At 39.2% G+C, this 25,855-nt stretch overlaps 1 protein-coding gene across 1 annotated transcript in view; it reads left to right on the plus strand.

The window, feature by feature from the left end:
- The first annotated feature begins 10,613 nt into the window (after window positions 1–10,613).
- LURAP1L (leucine rich adaptor protein 1 like) overlaps window positions 10,614–25,855 on the plus strand; it is a 44,690-nt gene continuing 29,448 nt past the window's right edge. Inside the window, exon 1 of the mRNA XM_036434068.2 lies at window positions 10,614–11,713. Within this exon, the coding sequence (XP_036289961.1) occupies window positions 11,411–11,713 (303 nt within the window). The 5' untranslated portion in view covers window positions 10,614–11,410. The remainder of the gene's footprint in view (window positions 11,714–25,855) is intronic.

Raw genomic sequence — 25,855 nt, forward strand, 5'->3', positions numbered from 1 at the left:
AGAGAAAAGTGTTCATCTTGGAATAAAACACAGCTCCTAGCTGTGGTGGCCATAGGAAAACTACTGAATTGAGCTAAGCCCACAAATTGTATTATGGGTACAATAAGAAGATCTACCTTCTATAATTGTAGAAAGTAAGTACTCAATAAATGCTAGCTAACATTATTTAAAAGGAAACAGTATGAAATATACTTTAATCAGCATGAGGACACCACTAATTTCTCTTTAAATATCAGAACGGAAAAAGAAAATGGGGAGGGAGGGAGGGAGGGAAAGGTAAGGAAGAGGAGGAAAGATAGAGACAAGACAGCAGCAAGGACAGGTAAAGAAGGAGAAAATGTGATAAAAATGTGGGAGAAAGTGACAGAAAATTTTGAGAGAACAGTGGTAAAAGAGAACCAGGAAAGGATTCTTAAAATTAACACTTACAATTTGAAATTTTCATATATAATTTCTTTGTTATTTAAATAGAAGCAGGACAAAATAAAATACAATTCTGAATTAAACTGGAAACAAATGTTAATGGAAAACTCACTGGAAAGCTTAATTGGGGAGCAGAGGATAGGGTAGGAAAGGGCCTGGGTGTTGGCCATATGAGCATTGACTAATAGGGTGAAATATGACTTCATCTCATTCTTTCCTATGCCTTCTTTTTTCATATTTATATAGCTATGTAAAAACGCTTGTTTAAATAATGTGCATTGAAAGTCTTCTTAGTCAAACACGGTTTGCCCTTTATACATTATTTTAAACAAAGTCCACTTTATAATTAGGAATGGTATATAATACAAAGTAAAGATATTATATTACACCAGGAAACTTATGTTCTATAAAACAGAGGCCACATTCCAGCAAACTAGAAAATATTTCTTTATAATCCCTATTCAGACACAATTTAGAATGAGGTAATGCCAGGTTATATGTCAACTAAACCATTCTTCCAATGAATCTCTAACAAAAATGCCTAAGGAATCTGAAGTTGATGACATGTTACAGAAATGAATACACTCTGTAGTCTATTTATTATAGTTTACTGCAGTTCTCACACAGGAACCAAAAATAATTTAATTTCTCACATTATGCTTAGAAAATAAATATGAATGAATGGTGACAGTTCATTGAGTTAGGACTTAATGTAATTTTCTCATGAGCTGAGAATATCTTCATACAGATTGAGATTTACACGTTTAGTGACCCGAGACTTTTGCAAACTTTTAATGTCTAAGACATGAACATTCAGGGGTGGCCAGAGGGAAAATTGTGTGGTATCTGTGTTATGTTTGATGACTCATCACATCTCAACCCTCACTACCTCCCACACACCCAGATGTACTGACCCAAGGACTCACAGTTTTGGCTTGATCCTTTTGTTATAATATTATCTTGTATCTCAATTCCTCCTTTGCAATTATTTGCTACCCAACATAGCATTAACTCAAACGAGACTAAAGAGTTCCTGAATATTCACGGATTGAATTTCTAGCTAATATATTTTAAATTGAAAGGTATTGTTTTGTGTGTGTGTGTGTGTGTGTGTGTGTGTGTGTGTGTGTGTGTTTTAATAAGGTTCAGTGGCAGTGCTGTGGGGAATATAATTTTGCTAGATCATCTATAATAATAAAAGGCCAGGCATCATGACTAGAATGACCAACTGACTAGTAGCTATGAGTTGTATTGACCACCTTTCTGGCCCATCACTGAATGGCCAATGGGGAACCATGGGAACTGGGCTGGGTGGCAGTGGAGCAGGACTGAGGACTGGACTTGCAGGGCAGCATCAGTGTCACAGAGGGTTGCAGGGCAGCTGTGAGCAATGTCAGGGAGCGGTGGACATGGCTCTGATCGCAGGCTAGGCCTAGGGATGCTACACATGGAGGATTTCATGCACTGGGTCTCCAGTTTATTAAATATAGAGAGAACTCATTATTTTATGTCACATGTAGCCTGCTTTTGACTATATTATTCTATGTTGCATCAGGCAATAATCCTGGCCAATTTTTAGAGTTATCCTCTGCTCCGTACTTGAAGGAGTTATTCCAGTCAGACCCAGAGTAGGCAGCCTACTTCATCATGGGAGAAGTAGAACACAAATTTGCCATGAGGTAGGCAGCGATCAATGATAGTATTGGCACTCCATTGCATTAGGGTTTTAATAGTTATATTAGCAAAGGCTACTTAGAAAACTAACAAATTAAGTTATTAAATGACATTTGCATTTATTTAAACACCCAGAATTCCCCTTAAAAATATCCTAATTAATTTCTTTTTTTAAGGTTAAAAAACCCCAGCTGTTATAAAAGGCATTCATAAACATGTAATAATAAAATAGAAAGTGCTAAAAAAAAGATTTTAAAGCAGTGTTCTGAGAACCTTCCCATAATTTTACCACAAAGTAAAAATTTCTTGATTATTTGATAACTATGCATACATATTTGATATGAATTTAGGTGACTATTTTATAACTCCATGTATATGTGTATATATGTGTGTGTTTGTGTGTGTGTGTGTATTTGAACATGTGGACATGAGCATTTTTTTTTTTAGTTTTTTAAAGATTTAACAACATACTGGCAATATATCTCATTTTACTGTTAACTAAAGTCCTGTTAAGTATTTCTATCATTGGTTGCAGAGTTGTCCAAGCTGAGACTATACACTATACATAATTTATTTTCCTAATTGCTTATGACCAGACATTTATATAGCTGCTTTTGCTTGCTTGGTCGTTTTTCTTTGGGATTGTATTGAACAGATTTATAAATAAATCTCTACATATTGCAGATCGTCTTCTTAGAGATACATTTCTAGGAAAGAAATTGCTGAGTCTAATGGTATGCCTGATTTTAAAATGTGATCATTGGTCCTCTAAAAAGTTTACATGCATCCCAAGAATATATTTAATTTACCCAGGATGTAATCACAACTCATGTATTTTTAAATTTTAGGTAAGTTGTAAGAAAGTAAATAAATAGCCGAAACCGGTTTGGCTCAGTGGTAGAGCGTTGGTCTGCAGACTGAAAGGTCCCAGGCTCCATTCTGGTCAGGCATGTACATTGGTTGCGAGCACTTCCCTGGTAGGGGGTGTGCAAGAGGCACCTGGTCGGTGTTTCTTTCTCATCAACGTTTCTAACTCTCTATCTCCCTCCCTTCCTCTCTGTAAAAAATCAATAAAATATTTTTTTTTAAAGAAAGTAAATAAATAAGTAAATACTTTGCTTTCTGGGTTGTTTTTTTTTCTTGCAAAGAAATTGTAACAACCTTCTTACAAGTAATCAAAATTTGTCTTTTCAGAATCCATTATTCACCCTAAATCATCTCTAGGGGGGGAAAAAAAAAAAAAAAACAGAACTGAGAGAGAAAATGAGGATGAGAGGTGTTTCTGGTCCAAATTTTTACATAGCTGTCACATGAGATTGGTTGCTATTATAGCAAGAGTGACCAGACCTGTCTGTGTGAAACTGTTGGGTTTTCACCTGTCAGGAAAGCTCTCCCCTTTTCTCCCACATTTGCTCTCTCTCCCCTCACCCTTTTCTTTCCTCATTTCCTCCCTCCCTCTCCCCGTCTCCTTTCTGAGGCCATATCTTGTGCTATGGCACCTCCAATACTTACAATCACATCTCTTTAATTGGCCCCTAAGAACCAGCACTGACTCACAATCAAAATATGAAGTGGTTCTGGTAGAACACGGTGAAATATAAATGACTTCAGCAATGTTCTTAAAACAAACGTCCACGTGTTTGAACTACCAAAGTATACCCTAGGATAATAAGCCAAAGGTTACTATGGAATTGAGGGTCAGCCACCACAAAATCAGCTACAACACCTGGGTAAGCAATTGCACTCTCGCTGCCTTTGATTTTCTGAAATGGCAGGGTGCCGTGGGTTCCCCCACCCCTGTAACTTTGCCATGCCCTTGGCATTTGCCACATCAGGCTGGCAAGGGAAGTGTCCCTGGTCAAAAGGTCATAAAACCCTCTGCTCAGCCAAGATATTGCACAAGCTCTCATGCAGCACCCTTTCATGATTGCTTTGCTCCTCCAACTCTTTCATTTCCCTTAGGGCCATCCCCTTGTAAACCAAAGAGTTAGCCCCCACACCTATTCAGATCCGGGGTCCACTAACTGCCACATTCAGTCTCAAGTCCCGGCCCTGTGCTAGAGGAGGAAAGGATGATTCATATGAAATCAGAGGTGGAACATGGGAACAGCTTCGTAAAATATCCTAATATCCCTTAATGAGTCATTACATATAAACCTTCCATGAATGCGCTTACTTTTAGAATCCATTTTAATTTTTATCTCTACCTCACTTAGAATATGAATTCCCCGTAAACATCAGAAGCAGTAACTTGATACTGGCTTCTTAAAAATATAAGTTTGGCCCAGCTAGCGTGGCTCAGTGGTTGAGCATCAACCCATGAACCGATTTCACCAGTTTGATTCCCGGTTAAGGCACATGCCCAGGTTTCAGGCTCGGGGGCATGCACGACATAACTATATATATATTTTATTGATTTTTTAAAATATATTTTATTGATTTTTGTACAGAGAGGAAGGGAGAGAGATAGAGTTAGAAACATCAATGAGAGAGAGTCATCGATCAGCTGCCTCTTGCACACCCCCTTCTGGGGATATGCCCGCAACCAAGGTACATGCCCTCGACCGGAATCGAATCCGGGGCTCTTCAGTCCCCAAGCCGACGCTCTATCCATTGAGCCAAACCGGTCCCGGCTGATTTTGTACAGAGAGGAAAAGAGAGGGATAAAGAGTTAGAAACATCGATGAGATAGAATCATCAATCAGCTGCCTCTTGCACACCCCCTACTGGGGATGTGCCCGCAACCAAGGTACATGCCCTTGACTGGAATCGAACCCGGGACCTTTCAGTCCACAGGCTGATGCTCTATCTACTGAGCCAAACCGGGTTCTGCAGGACATAACCTATTGATGTTTCTATCTATCTTTCTCCCTTCTTCTCTCTAAAAAATACATATATTTTTTAATGTTCAGCAGTAGACACCCTTAAAAATTCTGAAGGAGGGCTCATGCCCATCTGTAAGTAATGAAAACAAGATGAGTTGGGGAGTAAAATAAAACTTGAGGCAAATCCCAGCTTCCCCACTTGATGCCAGTGAACCCTGAGCAAGTAGTTTCACCTTCTGGGGTTTCACAGTAATCTTATGAGAGCGGTTACTATCACTGTTTCTCTGTGTTGTTATGAGGCTTAAATGATACAAAAACTGTGAGTTGTGCTGCTCTGGTTTAAAAGTGTTTTTCTACTTCAAAAAATGTTCTTGCTGATGCATCAAATGAATATAATAACCAGTAACTACCTACCTTAATATTTTAAAGACATAATTACAGTATTTATCTTTTATATAAGGTACATAGACTCAAAAATATCTCATTATGGTCACAAAAGTATTCACATTGACTCATACCTACTTCTGAAAGAAAAATGACATTCATATTCTCTCTCTTTCCCTCCTCTCTCTATCCTTTTCCTCTTCCCCTCTCCATGCATCCAGCAAGGCTAGTTAATAGCTTAAGAAGGCTAATTTTCAACTGAAGAGTAATGCTCTTAACTCATAAGACTACCATCTGAAATTCTAATATGGGGACTCACTGAGTTTTAACTCCCAAATAATGCTAACTTCCTCATGTGTGTCTTCACATAGAATCTCTTTGATGTTTATAAAGTTTTAAAAAATGCATATAAATATGTAGTTCTTATTATCTTCTTTTTGAGACTACTGAAAAACATTTCTGCCTTGCCTTCCACAACTATAACACTCCGTTAATGAGAAGCTAGAAGCCTGAACGATGGAGAAGAACTGAGCTATTCATAAGACACTGCCAGAAATGGGCATTGAAAAAGAAGCCATGACCTCCATGGGAATTCTACGGCATATACCATATCTACAGGTCAAAACCTTCTGTGGAACATCATAGGTCTCTCTGAATTTCTCAGACATCATCCTCTCTGTGTGTGATCATCCTGCTTTTTTCTGCCCCCACTGGGGTTCTAGACCAACATGCTTAGCCTCCATGCTGTATAAAATCAAACACTTCAAATAAAATCTGTGAAGTCTTTTTCAAATCAAATCCAAAAGAATGTCTCTAAGCTAGGACATGGAAACAGGAGATTTCTTTAGGCCCTTTATGTTTGTTTTCGTATTTACACTATCTATTGTTAGACCCACCTCATATTTGATTTTAGAAGTCATCAAGGTGTTTGATAAAAGATATCAAAGATGGATTCTATCAATTCTGTCCATAATTATGCCACTGGATTACAGGATAAGATTATGTCTGTAATCAAAGTTTTCTAGCCTATTAAAAAACATACGTTAATAAGAAGCTGACAGTTGTTATTATCTAACCATAGGTGATTATGACTAAAGGGGTAAACTAGCCTGTCATTTTTAATACCTTTTTCCCAATTAGGAAAAAGCCCGTTATCTATTTCTTCCCTGTGGCTTTACATAAGCATTCAAGGCTGCCCCCATAGCTTGAAATCAGCCACAGTGGAATAGTTACGTCATGAAAATTGTCAAAAGCTACAAATCAGTTCTTTATATATTTTCAGAGAGATAGTTATAAACATTTATCAGCATGCCACTGAAATACAACCTGCTGTCTATTTTATAAGCCAAACTGGGATGGCAATGAAGGAAGAGATCCAGGTTAGCTTCACTGATGAGGTCTCTTTCCTGGGCCCTGGCTATGCACATTTCAGAAGGAATTCAGAGCTCAGCCAAACAAGTAAAAGCAAATAAAAGACTCTTTACACATAATGAAGGCAGAGCGATTTGACAGGGATTGAGAAGAGGGGATAAGGCTGACTTAGATGCTGGTGACCTACTTTTAGTATTGTCTACTAAATCTCTCAGGGAAGTGTTTAGCTCTGATTATAAATATTAATTAGATTCCAATCAGAGTACTATTTAAAGGATCTGTGTTTCTTAGGGAGAAGCATTTCAGATAATAGATAGATAGATAGATAGATAGATAGATAGATAGCTAGCAGTGATATATATATATATCATATACATGCATAAGTAGCTCAGGTTGGTAATAAACTAGATGATTTTATGCTGTAAAAGAAACCCAACTACAAAATAGGTGAGTGAAATCACCCTATAAATAGACAGAATAAAATCTTTGCAGCTTTAGCAAATATATGTCTACTATGTATGGAAACGATCAACATTCTTTAAGGGTTTTTTTTATTGTTGTTATTGTTTTGTTTGTTTGTTTTAATATATTTCTATTGATTTCAGAAAGGAAAAGAGAAAGAGAGATGGAAACATCAATGATGAGGGAGAATCTTTGATTGACTGTCTCTTGCACACCCCTACTGAGGATTGAGTCTGTAACATGTCTGCAGGCCAACACTCTGTCCACTGAGCCAAACCAACTAGGGCAATGTTCTTTAGTTTTGTATGACATTTTCCTTGTTAAGCACATCATCAGCTAAACAAAAATATTTATAAAAACAGCATCCCTATGCATTTAAAACAAAGATCCAAAGAAGCTGATACCCTTTAAGTAGTTACTTCTTGAAATTCTTAAGAGTAATTTGAGGCAGTAAGCTGCTTGATATTATTCTGCACTGTGGGGAATGGAGTCTCAGGTTAGAGAATCTGCCCTAGTCCTTGAACTTGGTGCCAGCAAGATCTGGGAATGCTGAAAAGCCTTGAATCAGTGCCTGGGAGAAGGTGGAAGGTCTTTTTTCTTTTAACCACAATGCCAGCAGAGTAAGGAGTGGCATTGCTCACACCATACAGTCTTTACTGAGTCTACAATTGCTATAAGTCTAATACCAGAAAATGTTCTAAGCGTGGAATGTGTGAAGCATACACCACATCACTCTGTTTTGGGAGGAATGAGACATTCTTTTAAAACCTGTCATCTGAGTTCATCCACGTTCCTATTAAATTAGACACTGGGTTTTGTTGTGTTGTGTGTGTGTTTTGAAATGATAAATAAGAGGCTTCCTTTCCTTCTCTGGAAACACAATTCAACTGGGAAAGAAATTCCGTTTCTTAAAGTTCCTTATAGTTTAATACCCATGCTTAGATTCCTTAGTCTAAATAGAAAACAAAGGCAAATCTAGTTCATATTTAAGGCAGTTAGAAAAGGAAGCATATATAAAGTAGTCTAGGTCCAAAAAATGTACCACAAACACAAAAACAATAACTACTTTCATAAATTTATTTTTCAACATATCAGCCTTGGAGAAATACCCTGAGTTTAGGTTATTGCTGGCAGGTGCTCTTAATTAAGGAAATAAGAAATGATTAGAGATGGACAAGAAAGGCTGAATCAGGAAGGAAGTGCTATTAAGACTGACTCATCTAATATATAAAAGGCTAAGAGTGCTTCCTTCCCTCTGACTGGTAGCTATGATGCACACTGACTACCTTAGGGCAGATGCTCAATGCAGCAGCTGCCGTGACGTGCACTGGTCATTTAAAAATAAATTGCACCAGGAACCTGGCGCTGAAAAACCAACACTCGGCTTCCCCTAAGTGGGACACAGGCCCCGCCACCAACCCGGAGTGACACCCCACCAAATCGCAGCAAACCCTGCCAGAACCCATGGCACAAAATGCAGTCCACAGCCCAGCCCAGCCCAAAAATGGTCACTGTGGGTGCTGGGTAATGATGTCATTCAGCAATGCCCGGCTTCCTCTCCCTAGCAACTAGCCCCCTTGGAGTTTCTTCAGCTCAGGAACCCGATTTATTTTATAGCCAGGTGCAAACATTTTACAGTTTAACCAAATGTTTGTAAAGCATTTTCACATGCCTCATCTCATTTGAGCCTCACAGAAGTCCTGGAGTAGGTAGATTCTCTCTCATCATTGCTATTTGCCCTTTTTCTTCAATAGAAGTGTTAGAAATGAAAGAGAATCATTGATCTGCTACCTCCTGCATGCCCCCTACTGGGGATCGAACCTGCAACCTGGGCATGTGCCTTTGACTGGAATTGAACCTGGAACCCTTGAGTCCACAGGTTGATGCTCTAGCCAGTGAACCAAATCAGCTAGGGCAAAATGTCTCTATTTTAAATGTCATAAAGCATTAAATTGATAAAATGTAAGTCTTAACATTTGTTTTATATTGTACGGCACAAAGTATTACTTTCAAAATGGGTCATATTTTTAATTTCAGAGGAATTTTCTCTGCTGACCTTTAACAGGCAAACATTTTTTTTTCTATTTTTGAGTTTTCACCAGTATCAAATACTAATTTTATTGTCTGTGACTCACAGCAAAGGAAGTGTTATTTTTTGTAGATTATATTGATGTTAATTTGACAATAAACTTTTTAAACTGACCAAGTTCAAGGTAGATATTGTATTTGTAAGCTACTCTTCTCAGCCAACTCCATTGTGAACTTTGTAAGGGTTTTATCATTTTCAAAAAACCTGTTCCTGACTGAGATGCAAGCTTTCCATAATTACATGTCACAGTGCAATTCTTACGCAACGGGCATGTGGTTTTCCAAATTTAGTACAAAGCATGTAGTTTTATCAGTGAGTTGAGATTTAGTCTTGTTCTCCTTTGATTCCATAAATGGTTGTTCCAACTTAAAAAGGGCCACCTAATTTACAACTATTCTCTACTTTTTTTTAAGAGTGAGTAATAACACAAATATTTGACATGCTGACAAGAGAACTTCAGCAACTTTCTCCCTGACATGAAATATGTCATTCAGAAGCCCCGTTTTTGTTTTTTTTGTTTTTTATCCCTAGACTTTGTAGAGGAGTCTAGAAACAAATTCTCAGAAATGTCTGCCTATGAACTTACAAGCGTTGACAAAACCCAAGTGATTTCTCTGGGAATGGAGGTTGGAAGGACCAATACCACAAATACTTATTTGTCCCAGAAACAGGAGGGCCATATTTTAAAATATTCCAATGGGACCCTAAAGTTAGACTTTACTGCATTGAAAATGGTATCATCCACTTGAAGATATTAACATAAATTCCATATTGAATCACACCTATAATCCATAATAACTTCCTTGGTAAAAGTATCTCAGATTAACAGATTGCATGCCCTTAAATAGCTGAAAATATAAATTATCAAAGACAACTTTTTGACTAGTTATGCTCAATATTTTCCCTCCGTAATTAACATAAAAGCATCTCAGCAACTCCCCCCTTTTAAAATCCATAGCTATCTTCACTAACCATATGCATTATTCTGGCTATTTATTTCTTCACTTCTGCCTGTAGTGACATACTGTTACATTAGCTAAGCCCATTAATTTGATTGTGCATTCTCACTTGGCTACTTTTTATTCGTATAAAACTATTAGGAAAGGCTTTTAAAGTTACTTTTTTTTTTTTTTTTTTTTTTTTTTTTTTTTTTTTTTTTTTTTTTTTTTTGCCTTGGGAAGATGGGGTGGGGTGGGGTATGACACAACCTGTCAAGTCTTAATATTCTGCCTCCAATATTCCCTAACTGTTGTAAAGGTTGTAGGTGCCAGGCAATCCCGCCAGGGAAAACTGAAATCTAATACTCCTATTAGGAACTCCCAACGAAAATAGGGCGCAGAAACTACCCCTGGGCAGCAGGGGAGCGGAAACGTGCTGCTCCTCTCGCCTAGGATATACGGTACAGGGGTGCAGGGGCTGGCCCTGGCTTGGTCCACCTGCCAGCGCAGTTTAAAGTTTCTGAGGCTCGCAGGAGCACAGTGACTTGGATCCAACAGCCTAAATGCCCAGGAGGCTATTTCTGCCGGACCCAGGAAGCCCTTAAACTCCTGCGGACCACCTCCTTGCCTGCGCCCCTGCACCCGCCCGCCCTCCTCTCTCGCTGACCAGAGACGATTTTCTGAGGATCCTCTGAAAGCTGGGGGATTTATGGCTGGAAAATGAAACGACGCTGCTGGAGGACGGCCACATCATTATTTTGGGTCGCGCGGGACCAGATGGGCAGCCGGTGAAGGGCGCGGGGACGTGATGGACAGTTTTATAACGTGATTTCCCCCCAAGAAAGCTGGAGCTGGGGCTTCGCTTCCCTCTATTTCCTCCCCGTCTGTAGCCCTTGCCTTCTCCCCGGGCTCTGCAATATCAATTAAACTCAACTTCGCAGCGGCGGGGCCGGCAGGGGAGAGGATGGATGGGGCTCTAGAACCTCGGTAAGAGCCGGGGGAGTGACGGCGACCAGACCGGGGACTGCGGCTGGGACCCCGCGCCCTGTGCAGCCTGCGGGGTGGGAGGACACGCGCCGGCGGTGGCTATGGGGCGGATGGAGCTCTGGACCCGCCGCGGATAGACAGACAGACAGACACCCCGGCGGCTGGAGGGGCCCTCTGACCTCGGGGCCCCGCTGAGAAGCCGCTGCCACCTCGCAGCCGCAGCCTTTCCCCGCCGTCATCCCCGCTCCTGAAAAGCCATGGAAGACGCCGCGGTGCCGGACCTCAGGGACATCGAGCTGAAGCTGGGGCGCAAAGTGCCCGAGAGCCTGGTGCGCTCGCTGCGCGGGGAGGAGCCGGCTCTCCCGGAGAGGACCGGGGACCCCTGCGGGGGGAGCGGCGGAGGCGGCTGTAGCAGCAGCAGCAGCAGCTGCTGCAGCCTCCCGCCCTCCCTGTCGTCCTCTTCTTCGTCCTCCCCAACCTCGGGCTCCCCGGGAAGACGCAGCCACTCCAGCACCCTGGAGAGGCTGGAGACCAAGCTGCACCTCCTCAGGCAAGAGATGGTGAGTGTGGGCATGGGGGCCTCCCCGAACCTGCCCCCAAAATGGGGAGATCGGAAATGGAAAGATAGGGCCTGGGAGAGAGGGTGGCCGGGGCTGCAGGGGTGGGCTCCGATGCGTGGGAAACGAGGGGGAGAGGAGCACACAGGGGGTGCAGGTCTGGAGGCAGCCGTTGCAAGGCTTGTTTACCCCGGACTTTGCTCGGTTCACGGTTCGCCCAGAGAGCAGAGCCTGCTCCGTCCTGTGTGCTTCCCGATCGCGAGGACCTGGTGCTCCCCGGCTCTGACCCTTTAGCGGCCGGAGCGCAGTCTCCCGGGCACCAGTGACCCCAAGGTTTGCGGTCAGGACAGCAGCATCTGGGGCCTGCTCCCAGCCATTCCCACTTTAGGTTCAATGAGGTGGCTCTGGCCGTTGCACTTTTATTAGGGAAACACTTCCGGGTTTGCCGAGAGGTGGCGCCGCTGGGTCCCCGCAACCGGCCCGCCTCGCTGGCTCCCTCCTCTCCCACCTCCGTGGCCTCCGCCCCTCCGTGCAGCTGCCGCTCCAAGGCCACTGCTGAGTGGCTTCTGCACAGCTGGCTCTCAAAACAATGGTCCACTCGTCCCGCCCTGGATGTTCTCATGAAGAGCCTGTTAACGCTGTTTTGATCCGAGAGAGCAGGTGATCTCCAGGCCCAAGGATCTGCTAATCACCACTTCCTACCCTGCCCCCTCCACCCTCAATCTGCAGTTGTGTTCCCTGCTGTTTGCAAATGCTACAGTTAGCCTGAGAAAGGGAGGGAGGGAGGAGTACTGGGACGAACACTCATTATTCTGGGTGGATTTAGATAAAGGCACTTGCCAGAAGCTCTTGTGCAAGTCACTTCTAGGTGGCCTCAGCTAATTTGTACAATGAAGTGATTGGAGGAAAGGATTCCTTCCCGAATATTTTGAGGAAAATGACAACAAATCAACAGCATTTTCTATCAGGTTTGGGAGAAGGAAAGTTGAAATGGCGGGGGGAAGGGGGGGCGGTGGCTTCTCAAGGGATGGTTGGAAGGATTTTCTACATAAATGATGCTATCCGCTGGAGCTTTGCATTAAAAAGAAGTCACCAGAGGTGTTTCCCTCCTCTTTCTGCAGTTGGAACACTCTGGAGGGAATGAATTCCACAGCCTAAAGTAATATTGGCAATCGTATGAACACAAAAAGCCAGTCTTCAATAAAAGTCCCATATTCAGAATTTTCACCGCATGAAGGCACCAGGAAATACTCTAAAAACCTCTCTCAAGTTCTTTAAAGCTATTCTGTATCTTGTATGTCTCAAGTATTCATTTTCTCCCTACATGGAATGCCCAGAGGTTTAAAAATATATAGCTATAGCCCTAGCCCCATGTCTCAGTTGGTTGGAGTATCCTCAGGTACACCAAGAGGTTGTAGGTTCAATTTCCTGTCAGGACACATACCTAGGTTTCGGGTTTGATCCCCAGTGGGGGCCCATTTGGAAGGCAATTGTTCTCCTCTCTCTTTCTCTGTCCTTCCCTCTCTCTTTAAAAAATAAATGAAATCAGTCCTAGTTAGTTTGGCTCAGTAGATAGAGCATCAACCTGTGGACTAAGGAGTCCCTGGTTGGATTCAAGTCAAGGGCACATGCCCCGTTGCAGGCTCAATCCCCAGTAGGAGGTGTGCAGGAGGCAGCCAATCAATAATTCTCATCACTGATGTTTCTATCTCTCTCTCTACCTCTCCCTTCCTCTCTGAAATCAATATAATAGATATTTAAAAATAAATAAATAAACATATCTTCAGGTGAGAAATATATATATTTCTCAGTGGAGACCTTTAATAGAGCACAAAATTGAGCACAAGTCATCTGCTCTGGCATGAATTCTCCTAAGTGCATAGATGCTTCACATAGAAATATAATGAATAGTCAGTTTAGCAATGTGCCTCTGCTGTTACTGTTTCTGAAATATATATATATATATGAGAGAGAGAGAGAGAGAGAGAGAGAGAGAGAGAGAGAGAGAGAGGTTATATATATTTGTTATATAGTTAATAGTCAGTTTAGCAATGTGCCTCTGCTGTTACTGTTACTGAAATATATATATATATATGAGAGAGAGAGAGAGAGAGAGAGAGAGAGAGAGAGAGAGAGAGAGGTTATATATATTTGTTATTCAACAAATATTTACTAAGCATTTATTATACCTGGTAATTTACTGGCTGCTGAAAATGCAAAATGAAAAAGTCAAGGAGACCTCTCTATTAAGGCTCTCCAATTTCTTGTACTCATTTGCCATTTATTATTTTTAGTATATCAAGTCAAATGTGAAAATGTGTTCTGTAACTCTATAGGGAAAAAACAAACAACAACAAAAAAACCAACACCCACATCTGGTTATTAACAACTAAAGACACTATTAAGGAGGAAAATTTCCTCTTATTCTTCTTGGTTCTTTGGCTGGTCTAACAAGTACCCTGACATAAGACAGATTAACAAGAGAAAAACAAATTTAATTTCACATGTACGGTAACCCCAATAAAATGTGAGACACAAGGTCAAGTTCGGCGGTTGAGGCTTATTTGCCTCTCTGAGAAAAGTAGTGGGATAGGGCCCTAGCGCTTCAAAGGGGAAAAAGGTATTCTCAGGCCAAGAAGAAGAGCAGATGTTTGGAAATTAGATGTTTGCTGGCTTACAGACCGGTTGTTCAGATAAAAGTTATCTCTGGTAATAGCTCTCTTTCTGAACCAGGCCCCCTATCTAAATTCTTTTAGGTAGTTAAGGGAGAAGTAACATTTTTTTCTCCAGCCTGCTGGGTCTTGATTGTCTTCAGCTCTAAATAATCTAAATTCCAAAGTGGTATATATAGAGGTCATGATTCTGTTCCTCTTCAACACTTTCTAGATATATCTGTTTCTCTTAATGAAAATATCATAGAGTTAATAAAAATCAGTTTCCCTAAACCAGATCTTGCTACATATAATGATTATGGTATATTAAGAAATAAACTTTAAAAAGCAAGTAGAAACAGTAACAGCAGAGGCACATTGCTAAACTGACTATTCATTATATTTCTATGTGAAGCATCTATGCACTTAGGAGAATTCATGCCAGAGCAGATGACTTGTGCTCAATTTTGTGCTCTATTAAAGGTCTCCACTGAGCACATGATAACACTGGCCATGAGACATGAGAGAGAAAGGACTGAAAACAGGTATATTCCCTGGCCAATGAGAGAGTTTCCCCCCAGTTTACATAACTCTTTGGTTGCTCAGCTTTAGCATAGTTGCAAAAGCAACAGATTTGTTTTCATGTAGACTTGGCAGTTTTCTTAAAAACACTGAACAGATGCAGTTCTTCCTATCTTCCCTAGTATCTCCATGTAAAGAAGTTGAGCTACAATCTCTTAATCATGATTTGTATGTCTTTGTCTATCCTCTACCATGAGCATTGAGTTAAAGTTCGACCCCATAGTTTATGCTCATTATTTTGAGTTGTTCACAGATTTTTCTTCTGGATAGTCTAGAATTATCAGGCTTTGATCTTGCCTTCATAACTCCTTCCTAAGAAATACCTTCGTCATGCACACTCCATTCTAGAGACTTCCAGGAATTAGCCTCCTACTTTTCCTATTAGAATGGATGTGTATACCATGGACACGATACAGTCTAGCCTTATAGGAAAGTAGTCTTAAGATTCTTTACATGCATACGACTTTATCATTGTCTCTCTCATCTCCTTTTATGCTTTTTTATGAATCATTTCTTTAACTCTTATTAGTTAATGTTATAATCCATGCTCATAGAGGCCTATGAAATGCATTGTAATAGAAGAAAGTTGAAAAAGATTGAAGAGGGGAGGAGAATCTGTTTCTGTGATCAATTTTCTTAATGTTGAAACTCTTATTAACAACATAAATAGCACCATACATAATAGAGATGTGGGAAGGAAAATATTGCAAAAAATTTTTTTCAGAAATATCAGGATGTTTGGGGGAGGGAGCAACTTTTCCCAATGTATAAAGTATTTTTATTTTTAATTTAAAGATGAGGACATTTGACGATACAATAAAAAAGAGCTACACATAAGAGATGTATGATAAAATTGGAAAGAGATTTCAGACCTCTTGTACAAATTATGCCCAATAATATTTGCTGACTACTTTTCAGTTCACAGAGTGTTTTAATATCTGTCATATCATTTGCGTCTAAGACGATACTGGGAGAGGAATTCTTTTCTTTCATAGTTTACAAATGTGACCACTGTGGCTAAGAGAAGGTTGAGAAAGCAGGCTAAGGTCACACAGCTAACTAGTGGACAGAATCACAACTTAACTTATATCATCTGAATCCATGTACTGTGTTTTTATGACCATTCTGGTCTTGTATCCCAATAATTTCCCTTCAAAATATAGTTTTATACATCTGTGATATCTTATCATCCCCTAAAGTACTAAGAGACCAATCAAAAGAATCCCTCAGGATGCATGTCTGGGGTTCAGACAGGGGTTCATTCAACAACCAACAAATATTTATTGAGTGCCTACTATGTACCAGGTCTGCCTCAAGTCCTTGAGAATATAGGACAAAATGCCTACCTTAAAAAGCCGATCATCCAAGGTCTGTTATATTTGAAATTTTCTTCCTACTCTCTATGCAAAGACTCATTTTTTTTTGGAGGGAGTGTATTGAGTATTATATATTAAATATATAATACTCAATACACTGTTATGAGTATTATATATTATACTTCTTTCAGTGCGTAAGAGATTCCTTTTGCAAAATTTTCTTAAGAGTGGGAATTTAAGCATTACTTATCAAATAGTATTACTCTAAGTTCTAGAATATCTCAGAATATCCAAATCTTTTCCAATAATTATAATGTCTATCAGAACCTGCATTTTACTTCTTAGTGATTAATTTTATATTGCACTTTTACAATACGCCTAAAGAGTTTTAGTGCTACTTCAATGCATCCATATCGTACATCTAGTTTGAGAGTGAAAATTATCTACATCAATTTACTCTGGAAGTAATTTGAAATGCAGGAGATTATAAAAGCAATTACTAAAGAACTAGAACCTGGAATTAGAAGGAGTCTAATACACCTTCCCACATTAGCCTTTCTACATAATTACTGTTTACAAAATCAAAGTAGAGTTTGTAAAGAAGTACGTATTACTGTTGATGCCATATTTTGGATTTTAGACAACTCTTTATTATGCAGTGCCACTATAAAAACTAATTTGAAAATAGTGTGTCCTGATTTCCATATTTTTGCCAATTATTTGCATAGCAGCTATGTAGTAGTGAGGTAAAAACCAATCTTAAGTTAGTTATTTTTTTTCTACTATTAAAGCATTTAAATACCTCATCCAATTCATCAGCTCTTGCTTTAATAAAGTTTTCTAGGCAAATACAGTAGTTGACACAAACATATCAAATAATATTGGAACATAAATAAAAATGTTTTCTTTCAGAGGGAAGGCAGTGTGGGAGGTTGGGGAGTGATTAGCAGGAAACTCATATGAATATATGCAAGGCCCTTGGACACAGACAAATCTTATGGTGAAGACCTGGGAGGGGCAGGTACAGGATAGAGGGGATCAATGGGAAAAACAAAAAAATAAAGGGGATACCTGTTATACTTTAAACAATAAAGATAAATGTAAAATAATAATATAAAATAGTAAAAAAAAAATGTTTCTCCTACTGATCTTTTTTATGTGTGTTCCCTGTGTTAAATGGCTTATTTTGTAGTAAAAAGAAAAATTATTGCCCTGTTTAACTGTTTGGCTCAGTGGATAGAGCCTCGGCCTGCAGACTGAAGGGTCCTATGTTTAATTCTGGTCAAGGGCATGTCCCTTAATTGTGGGCACATCCCTAGTAGGGGACTTGCAGGAGGCAGCTGATCTGTTTCTCTCTCATCAATGTTTATAACTATCTCTCTCCCTTCCTCTCTGTAAAATCAATGAAATATTTTTTATTGAAAAAGAAAGAAAAGTTATCTTATATACCCTCAAAAAGAATTTTACTACATGAACTTCACACTTGCATCAGCTATGCTTCAACTTAAGTAGACAACAAGATTTATATCATTGGTGCTAAAATTTAGAAGTTGGACAAAAACTTAAGGAAAGCCCTTTGATATATAATTGAGAAGCTGAAAGTAGAATGCAACTTCCTTGATGAGTTCACAAGAGAGATGAAAAGATAAAATGGAAACATAATTTGGCCAGAGAAAGATTACAAACAAATACATCAGCAGGTGTGTGATGCCATGGTGACAATTAGACAGATATGTTGAGACGAACAGATAAAGCTGAGGAGATTTCTCACAGCAAATGTGCCTTGTGCAAGGAATTAAAAGTCCTAATAACTATGTAAATTATAGGCTTGATTAATATTAGGGATAAAGACATAAAGGAGATCAGGAAATATGATTCTTAACAGTAGTTTCTTCCATCATATTGTGCATGGAGTGTTATTAAACTTCCTTACTCTAGTAAACAAATCTCGTTGAAACATGTTTCCTAACACAGTGGCTCAAAATTAATGGCAGTGCAGGCAAAGATAGTAATGTTACACAGACAGAACGTTGAGGATTTATACATAACTTGAAAACAGTGACATTTCCAAAAACCGGATGAGCCCCGCCCTGTCCCTAGGAATGTATGTTGAATGATCGGTACACTCATGAGGAACATATTCTGACAAAAAAAGAATTGCCTCCCATTTTTATTCAAGTTATACAACCATACTGCCCTGATCTCGAAAGACCACATTTTATGCCAATTTTAAAACTGGTTATGTTCACTTGGGTGATTGCATCAAAATACCTTTTTACCTTCCACTTTGTAGTGGTGAGAAACAATTGAAAGACTTTTTCACACACCAAGACTTTAGCTTTTAAGATACAACTTCTGAAACTGGGATTTATGTCTGGAGTCTCTGGGATCCCTGAGAATGTGTTTCTATTTCTCTAAAGGACATGTTTTTGTTGTTCTGTAAAGGCTGTTTATTCACTACTCATGTGGTGGACCTCTGGTTTGCTGGAGCCTTCACCGGCTTTGGAATCAGACAAGCTAGGACTTCAGTCACATCTAGAAGATAGGACACAAACCAACAGGGCCCAGCAGGCTGGCTGGGCCCAGCACTCTATCCCTGCAGACTTTAGCTCATCTTCCATGGTCCCTCATTCTAGCCTTTGCTCTCGCACTCGCTGGTATGTGGCACTGAGCAAGTTATAATACAATTTCTTTCTCACATAGGGATAAAGGCATCTCTACCAAGGCACTATATTAACTCAATGAAATAAGAAAACCAGTTATCCACACAGGCATTCAAAAACAGTGAGAATGATGGCAGTTAACAGGTTTTATGTCAATTACATGGCTGTTCTGTTGACTTTAGACAAGTAGCCCTAGATGGGCAATGCGGCTTTGTGACAGGTGAAAGCTTAGGCACCTCTTCTGCCAAACTGTTATAGCGTCAACCATGTCATTAGATCTTCCATAGGGACCACATTTCTATACAAAAGCAAAAAAAGAAATATGGGCAGTCTTTCCCCAGCTGGAGTGCAAGCAGAGTATAGTAGCTTAGGTTAATGAGCCTACTTACAGTATCTTAGGTAGTCTAAGGAACTGGAGACTATTATTTGGTTACTTATAATAAGACCTTTCATTCATTCATTCAATTCAATTATTGTGAATTTATTTGGGTGACATTGGTTAATAAAATTGTATAGGTTCCAGGTGTACAATTCTATAATACATCATCTACATATTGAATTGCGTTCACCACCCCAAGTCAGGTCTTCCATCACCATATAATGAGATCTTTCTATATGCCACGTACTATGTTAAACATGTTATATGTATCATCTCATTGAAACCTTATAGTTATCATAACTAAACATAATTTTCACAGTTATCTTGTAAAGTATTGAGGTTTATTGTTGATGCTTAAGATTACCAAGATAGTAAGGAGATCAGCTAGGTTGTAGTCAGTATCTGAGCTTTTTTTTTTTTTTTTTTAATTTACCTTTATTGTTGAAAGTACTATAGCTGTACCCTCTCTTTCTACATTGAACTCTTCTAGCCTCCCTTCTCCCCCCAGGATCTGAGCTTTTAATCATGAATGTGGCATTACATTTCATGCTTCAGAGTACCTCTATGCTTTTGTTGACACCCAGGATTACATATCTGCTTTTCTTTCAGAATTTCAAAATATTAAATAGTTTAAACCATATGCTTCTTTACCATAAGCTCTCCCAGGAGGAATAACTAAAGACATGGATGTTTATATGTAGCTATTTTTATTATTATGTCTATTTATTATCAAATTTCTATGTATGTTAAAATGGCTATACCAACATGTACTTTTTTCACCAGTTTATGTGTCATAGAAAAAAAAATGGAGCTACCAGCCCAACGAGTCTCTTTAAAAAATTTATCTTTATTGTTCAAAGTATTAGAGATGGCCTCCTCTTCCCTCCCCACTGACTCCCTCCATCCCAGGCCTTTACTGCACTAGTCTGTGTCCACGGGTTACACATATATGCATATGTGCATTTTATAGATAAGGAAACTGGCTTACAGAGGTTAAGTAACTTGACTAAGTCACTAGAAGTGGTTTCTCAGCCATTTATTCAAACAAGAACCACTGTGAGCCTGGCTACATGGTGGTTCCAAATTACTCGCAAATCATACTATATCTGAGTACCAGGAAACGTGCTCATTTATTGTGAATGCACATTTTTACAGTAATTTCATCTCACATCTACCAATGGATCCTTTGGTATTTCTTCAAACACATTATTGTTTCCTTTTTAGAAGTTAAAGATAGGCTCTTGCATTATAAAACTTCCAGAAATATAGATATACTGAAAAAGGAAAACTAAAGTCTCCCTTCACTTATCCTCAATACTTTAGCTCCCCCATATTACTGCATACCCCAAAGGAAACTGCTATGGAAGCTTAGTATGAATCCTCTCAGGTCTTTCTCTAAGTCTTTGCCTGCATAATTTTGGTGTTATATATTTCATTTTCTTTATTATGTCATCTGACATGCATTGGATGACTACATTATGTCAGGTAGTACTGTGAAAAGTTTTCATCTATATGTTGTTATATTCTTACCCCTCACCCACTTTTGAGGTAGGCACTGTGGGGTGTTAGGTAATGCAAACAGATTTCTGATAGAACTTAAGAAATGTTTATCTAGTTAATTTTTATCCTATTTTGTCACTTCTCATATCAACCTCAACCAGTTACTAATTAAAAAGCTGCCTTGGTTGGCTCAGGCAACATGCCCATTGCAGTGAAGCCTATATTCTAACACTTCTTAGTCTTCAAAATGTGAATTCCATCAGTCAGGAGTCGGGCACACTGGACTGTCTTTAGGGGTGATAGTTTAATCCTGACCTCTGATGCCTTATGATTAATTTTAGATTTTCAGGGGATAATTCCTCAGTTCTAAGTTCTAGGGGGCACATCGCATTCACATGCATGCCCTCCTCTGCTATCAGCATCAGTTTTTCTTGAATAATTTTTAAGGTTTAAAAAAGATTTGATGTATACCATGGATTCTTTTTATGCAAGCTAAAAAAAAATGGTCAGAATTATCTGTTTGTAATTAAAATTATGGAATTTTCTCTCTGTATGGTAACTTAGGACTTAAGTCTCCAACTTTCCATGTATTGAGAAGAAAAGTCCCTCCTCACAACTCACTTTATCACAAGTTTGTGTTTAAGTTCAACTTTGTTAGGCAGTTAGGCAGTAAGACTGTTCAATTCAGATACCAGTAGTTCCTTTACTGACAATTTCATGATAAATAGCTCCTATTGGCTTTTTATTGGAGTGAAGTTAATTTTGTTTCCAAATTTTCTCTTTCATAAAATCTTAAATTATGATGAATAAATTCTAACATGCAGTCATTGAAACATGCTAACCATATAAAAGATCTAAAGTGGAAAATAAAAGGTCCCCACATCCCTTTACCCAATTTCCCCTCCTTAGAGACAACTACTAAGAATAGTATTTTATGTACCCTCCTAGAAATTTTCTGAACACATGAAAGCATACCTTTGGTTTCTTACATACTTTAGCTATAATTATACATATATTTTTGTGACTATACGTGCATGCATACTTTTCAAATTGAAACTCTCAGGAGCTCGTGTTGCAGCTAGTTTTCTAGATTCAGCAAACACTCTGGTATTGATTATAGATATATATTGCTCCAAAGCATAACTTACAGTGCTGCCACTTTGGATAGATTACTGACAAAGTACAGCAGTCAGAGACAATCAATATAAAAATATTGTAATGAAGTGAAAATTCAGAGTCAATAATCTCTAGAAATAGAAAAGAACATCATAGGGTGCTCTCTCTCTAGCCATTCCCTCCCCCCTCTCTTTCCCACATAACTATATATCTCCTAACCTCTAAGGGACCCCATGAGACTCACAGGCAGGGGAATGGACAGGGCAGCTAGGTCCCAGGCTGCTCTCCCTCCAGGGAGCACACCCAGGCCATTCCCTTCCCCTTCTCCTTTCCCCACAGGTGTGCATCTCCTAAACTCCAAGGAACTCTGAGACTTGCTACCAGGGGAGCAATGGGCAGAGGCAGCTCCTCCCAGGTTAACTAACCCCCTGAACCCGACTCCACGGTCCTTTCTCTCTGCCTTCCTGGTGAGCCAAGGCAGCCCAGCCTAGGCTCTCCTGTTGCTTCTTCCTTGCCCTTCTTTGTTTTACTGTCCTATGTATATTTTTTGGTGGTCAATAAATTCTTGCTTGCTTCTCTACAAATAATAACAACAACAACAACAACAACAACAACAACAAAGAAAAAAAGCATCAAAGACCTTAAGGTAGAAAGAAACTATAGAGGTCATACAGACCAATTCCCTTTTGGCATGCCAATCAGCTGGTAATTTTTTTTTCTTCAACTTCTTCAGTGATGGGTACTCCCCAGCTCACAAGACAGAACATTCCATGTTCAGATACTTCTATTCATTATAATTGTTAATTGGCAATTCCAGTTGTTCATCAAAAAACAAACTCATAGTCATTCTCTATGGGGAAAATGCTCTAGCATGTGTGTCTACAAGCCATGGATTTATAACCTAAAATGAAAGCTCTCCAGTGTAAAACACAATAAAAACCCCATGAGTTCCTCCTGGGTTTCTGTGTATATATGTAGAACAAAGGATTTTCTTGCCAAATGAGAAAAGAATGGCAAAGCCATGTCTTGGCAAGAGTGGAGAGATACAGGCACTCTCTTCACTGCAGCTAGCAGTGTGTATGTTCAGGGTACCGTTAGAGGTACACTTGACACTGTATTTAAAAAAGGAAAAAAATATCCTTTGACATAGCAATTCTGGTGCCAGGAATACTTAGGACAAATATAGCAATTTACTTACCCTAAGGAAATAATGAATATGCACACAAAAATATAGTCTGTAATTTTGGTATTATTCAAGAACGAAAAATAAAAGTAATCTCAGAGACCAGTAATGGTGGGTAGGTTATTGATGTACAATACATATGATAGAAATTTAACTATTTAAATTATATTATATTGATAAAATTATTTATGAACAGCAAAAACAGTTTTGGATATAATATGCTTAGGAGAAAAGGTTGGAAATAAAAATATCCTATAATATTTGCAGTAGTATCATTGGATGGTAGAGTTTATAGGTAATATATATATATTTTTGTTTTGTTTTGTTTTTCTATTGAGCTCTTGTTTCATCCATTTCCTCTACACCAACCATGTCAAACTTGCAACCTGCAGGCCACATACAGTCCACAACAAATACTCATGATCAATTACTCATTTATTTCAGCCCTTTGTATTCAGCATATCCCTATTGAAATAAACCTACATTGCTATGAAAATTGAAGCTTTTTGTGTGTGTTTTTTTTGTTTGTTTTTTTGTGGCCCACATAAACTTAAACCTTTATTTGGCCCATGCTATCCTTTGAGTTTGATATGCTTGTTCTACACTGAGTATATTTTGTATTTTGTTAAGAAAAAAAATGACAGATAAAATTTTTAAAATTAAATAATGTGTGCTTCAGAATAAGGTAGAGTTGAAATCAAGTGAATTATCAGCTAAATGCCTTTAAGCTCATAATGAGTTTAATATATAAAATAGCTGGCATTCGGCCTGCTAAACAGAAAGAGCTCATTAAGCATTAGTTTTTCTGTCCTTCCCATTGGATTAATAGCTTAACTCTTTGGTGCTTGTAAGAAAAGATGAGATTAGAATTGCTTCTACTATTCATTTTTCTCTTTCTTCCCTTTATTCCATTTCAAAGAAGAAGGGAGTGCGACTACATGCGAAATAGCTTCTTGTCCTTCACGTACTAAGTCTGAGTTGCTAAGTTTGTCACTAAGCGCCCTTGCACAGAAGTAACACCTGGAATGCTTAGTGCCAAAGTAAGAATTGGCCACTGCAATTTAGGAACGTCCTCTCTGTAGAATAAGGTGCATTAAAAACCGATAGACCCTCAGGATTTTAGTCACAGTGGCTGATGCTAAACATGAGCAAATTCACCAAAGGAAGGTGATGAAGTTGACCGCTACTCTCAGCAATATTTACACACATTCAACAGTCTCTTCACATGAGTGGAACATATTAGGACTTGGATAGATGTTTATATACATTTTTAGAGAGAAAATTTTCTGTTCAAAGTGCAGAAAAGCATAAGAATCTCAAACCACTTTCTAGTCTTCTATCATTTTAAAAGTCGATAATAAAATTGTGTTGCAAAGAAATAATACATGAGGAACTACCAAGTATCACTTAATTTAAAGACTGAGTTCAGTGATTTTAGTCACACTATAAAACTTAATGATTTAATGGTAGACTAAATATTGTTCACGGAAAAGAATATTTCTGCAGTAAAAGCACATTTACTAAATACGTTTATAAATGCATTTATTTATCTCTAGGATTAAATGTTTCCCAGGAGCAAAAGTCTGACAAAATTCTATGTACATAATTTCATTTGTCACTTTCCTGTTTTGCAAGTTTTAGGCTATATATTTAAACTTGGTGAATAATATTACTACCTTTTCCTCCCTCACTATTATCACCTTGAGGGCAGAGGCTATGACTATTCAATGCTTACCTATATAATAAAAGCCTAAGTGACCTTTATGGAGGAATGACCAGAACGACTGGTCGTTATGATGTGCACTGACCACCAGGGGGCAGATGCTCAATAGAGGAGCTGACCCCTGATGGTCAGTCCACTCCCTCGGAGGGAGCGCCACTCAGCCAGAAGCTGGGCTCATGGCTGGCGAGTGCAGCAGCAATAGCAGGAGTCTCTCATGCCTCCGCAGCAGCACTAGCCTCAGCACTAAGGAGCAGCGAGCCAAGTGGTAAAGAGCAGTGAGTACACATGTGGTAAGGAGCAAGGGATCCTGGACTGTAAGAGGGTACAGGCTGGGCTGAGGTACTCCACTACCCCAGTGCATGAATTTTGAGCACTGGGCTTCTATCTATTATTTCCATAATGCCCAGCCATTATTGAGGGATTGAGCACTGAACATCTAAATTGAAGTACACCTTAGTCCTGCTTCTAAGTGTTGTGTTTGGAATGCTTTAGCAACATTTCCTTTTTTAATGGAACATAGAACCAGTCCCTCCCTGCCTTCCACCAGCCAAACCCAGTCACCTGCAATTTAGGTTATTGGTTGAAGAAATATTAAAGCATCTTTTGAGTATTTGTTATCGTTCCACTTTACTGAAAGGGGTTTTTAGGGATAAAATAGGCAGGCTTAGGAAGTTTCAGGAATAAGGGGCTCTATGGGGAGAACCACAGGGCTGTAAAGCTGGGAGCTGCAGAAGGTATACATTTCCTTAGAATAAGGGAGCTGAGAGCTGCAGAAGGTATACATTTACAGAATAAAGGAAAGGAAGCCACTCATACAGAGAGGGAAGAAGAAGGCCACAAGTAATAGAAAAACAATAAGGGAGAAGAGGAGGGGAACCTCACATGAGGTTTGAGCTTTGGAGTTGCTATAGTGACCAATCAGAGGGGGTATCAGGACACAAAGAACTGCAGCCTTTATAAACCTTAGGAGGAGGGACTTAGCGGGTCTTTCTCTCCCCTTCCCCATATAGGAGTCTGCCCTCATTTCTCAAT

This window comes from Pipistrellus kuhlii, unplaced genomic scaffold, assembly GCF_014108245.1.
Source record: "Pipistrellus kuhlii isolate mPipKuh1 unplaced genomic scaffold, mPipKuh1.p scaffold_m20_p_12, whole genome shotgun sequence".
In the NCBI taxonomy this organism is placed as follows: domain Eukaryota; kingdom Metazoa; phylum Chordata; class Mammalia; order Chiroptera; family Vespertilionidae; genus Pipistrellus; species Pipistrellus kuhlii.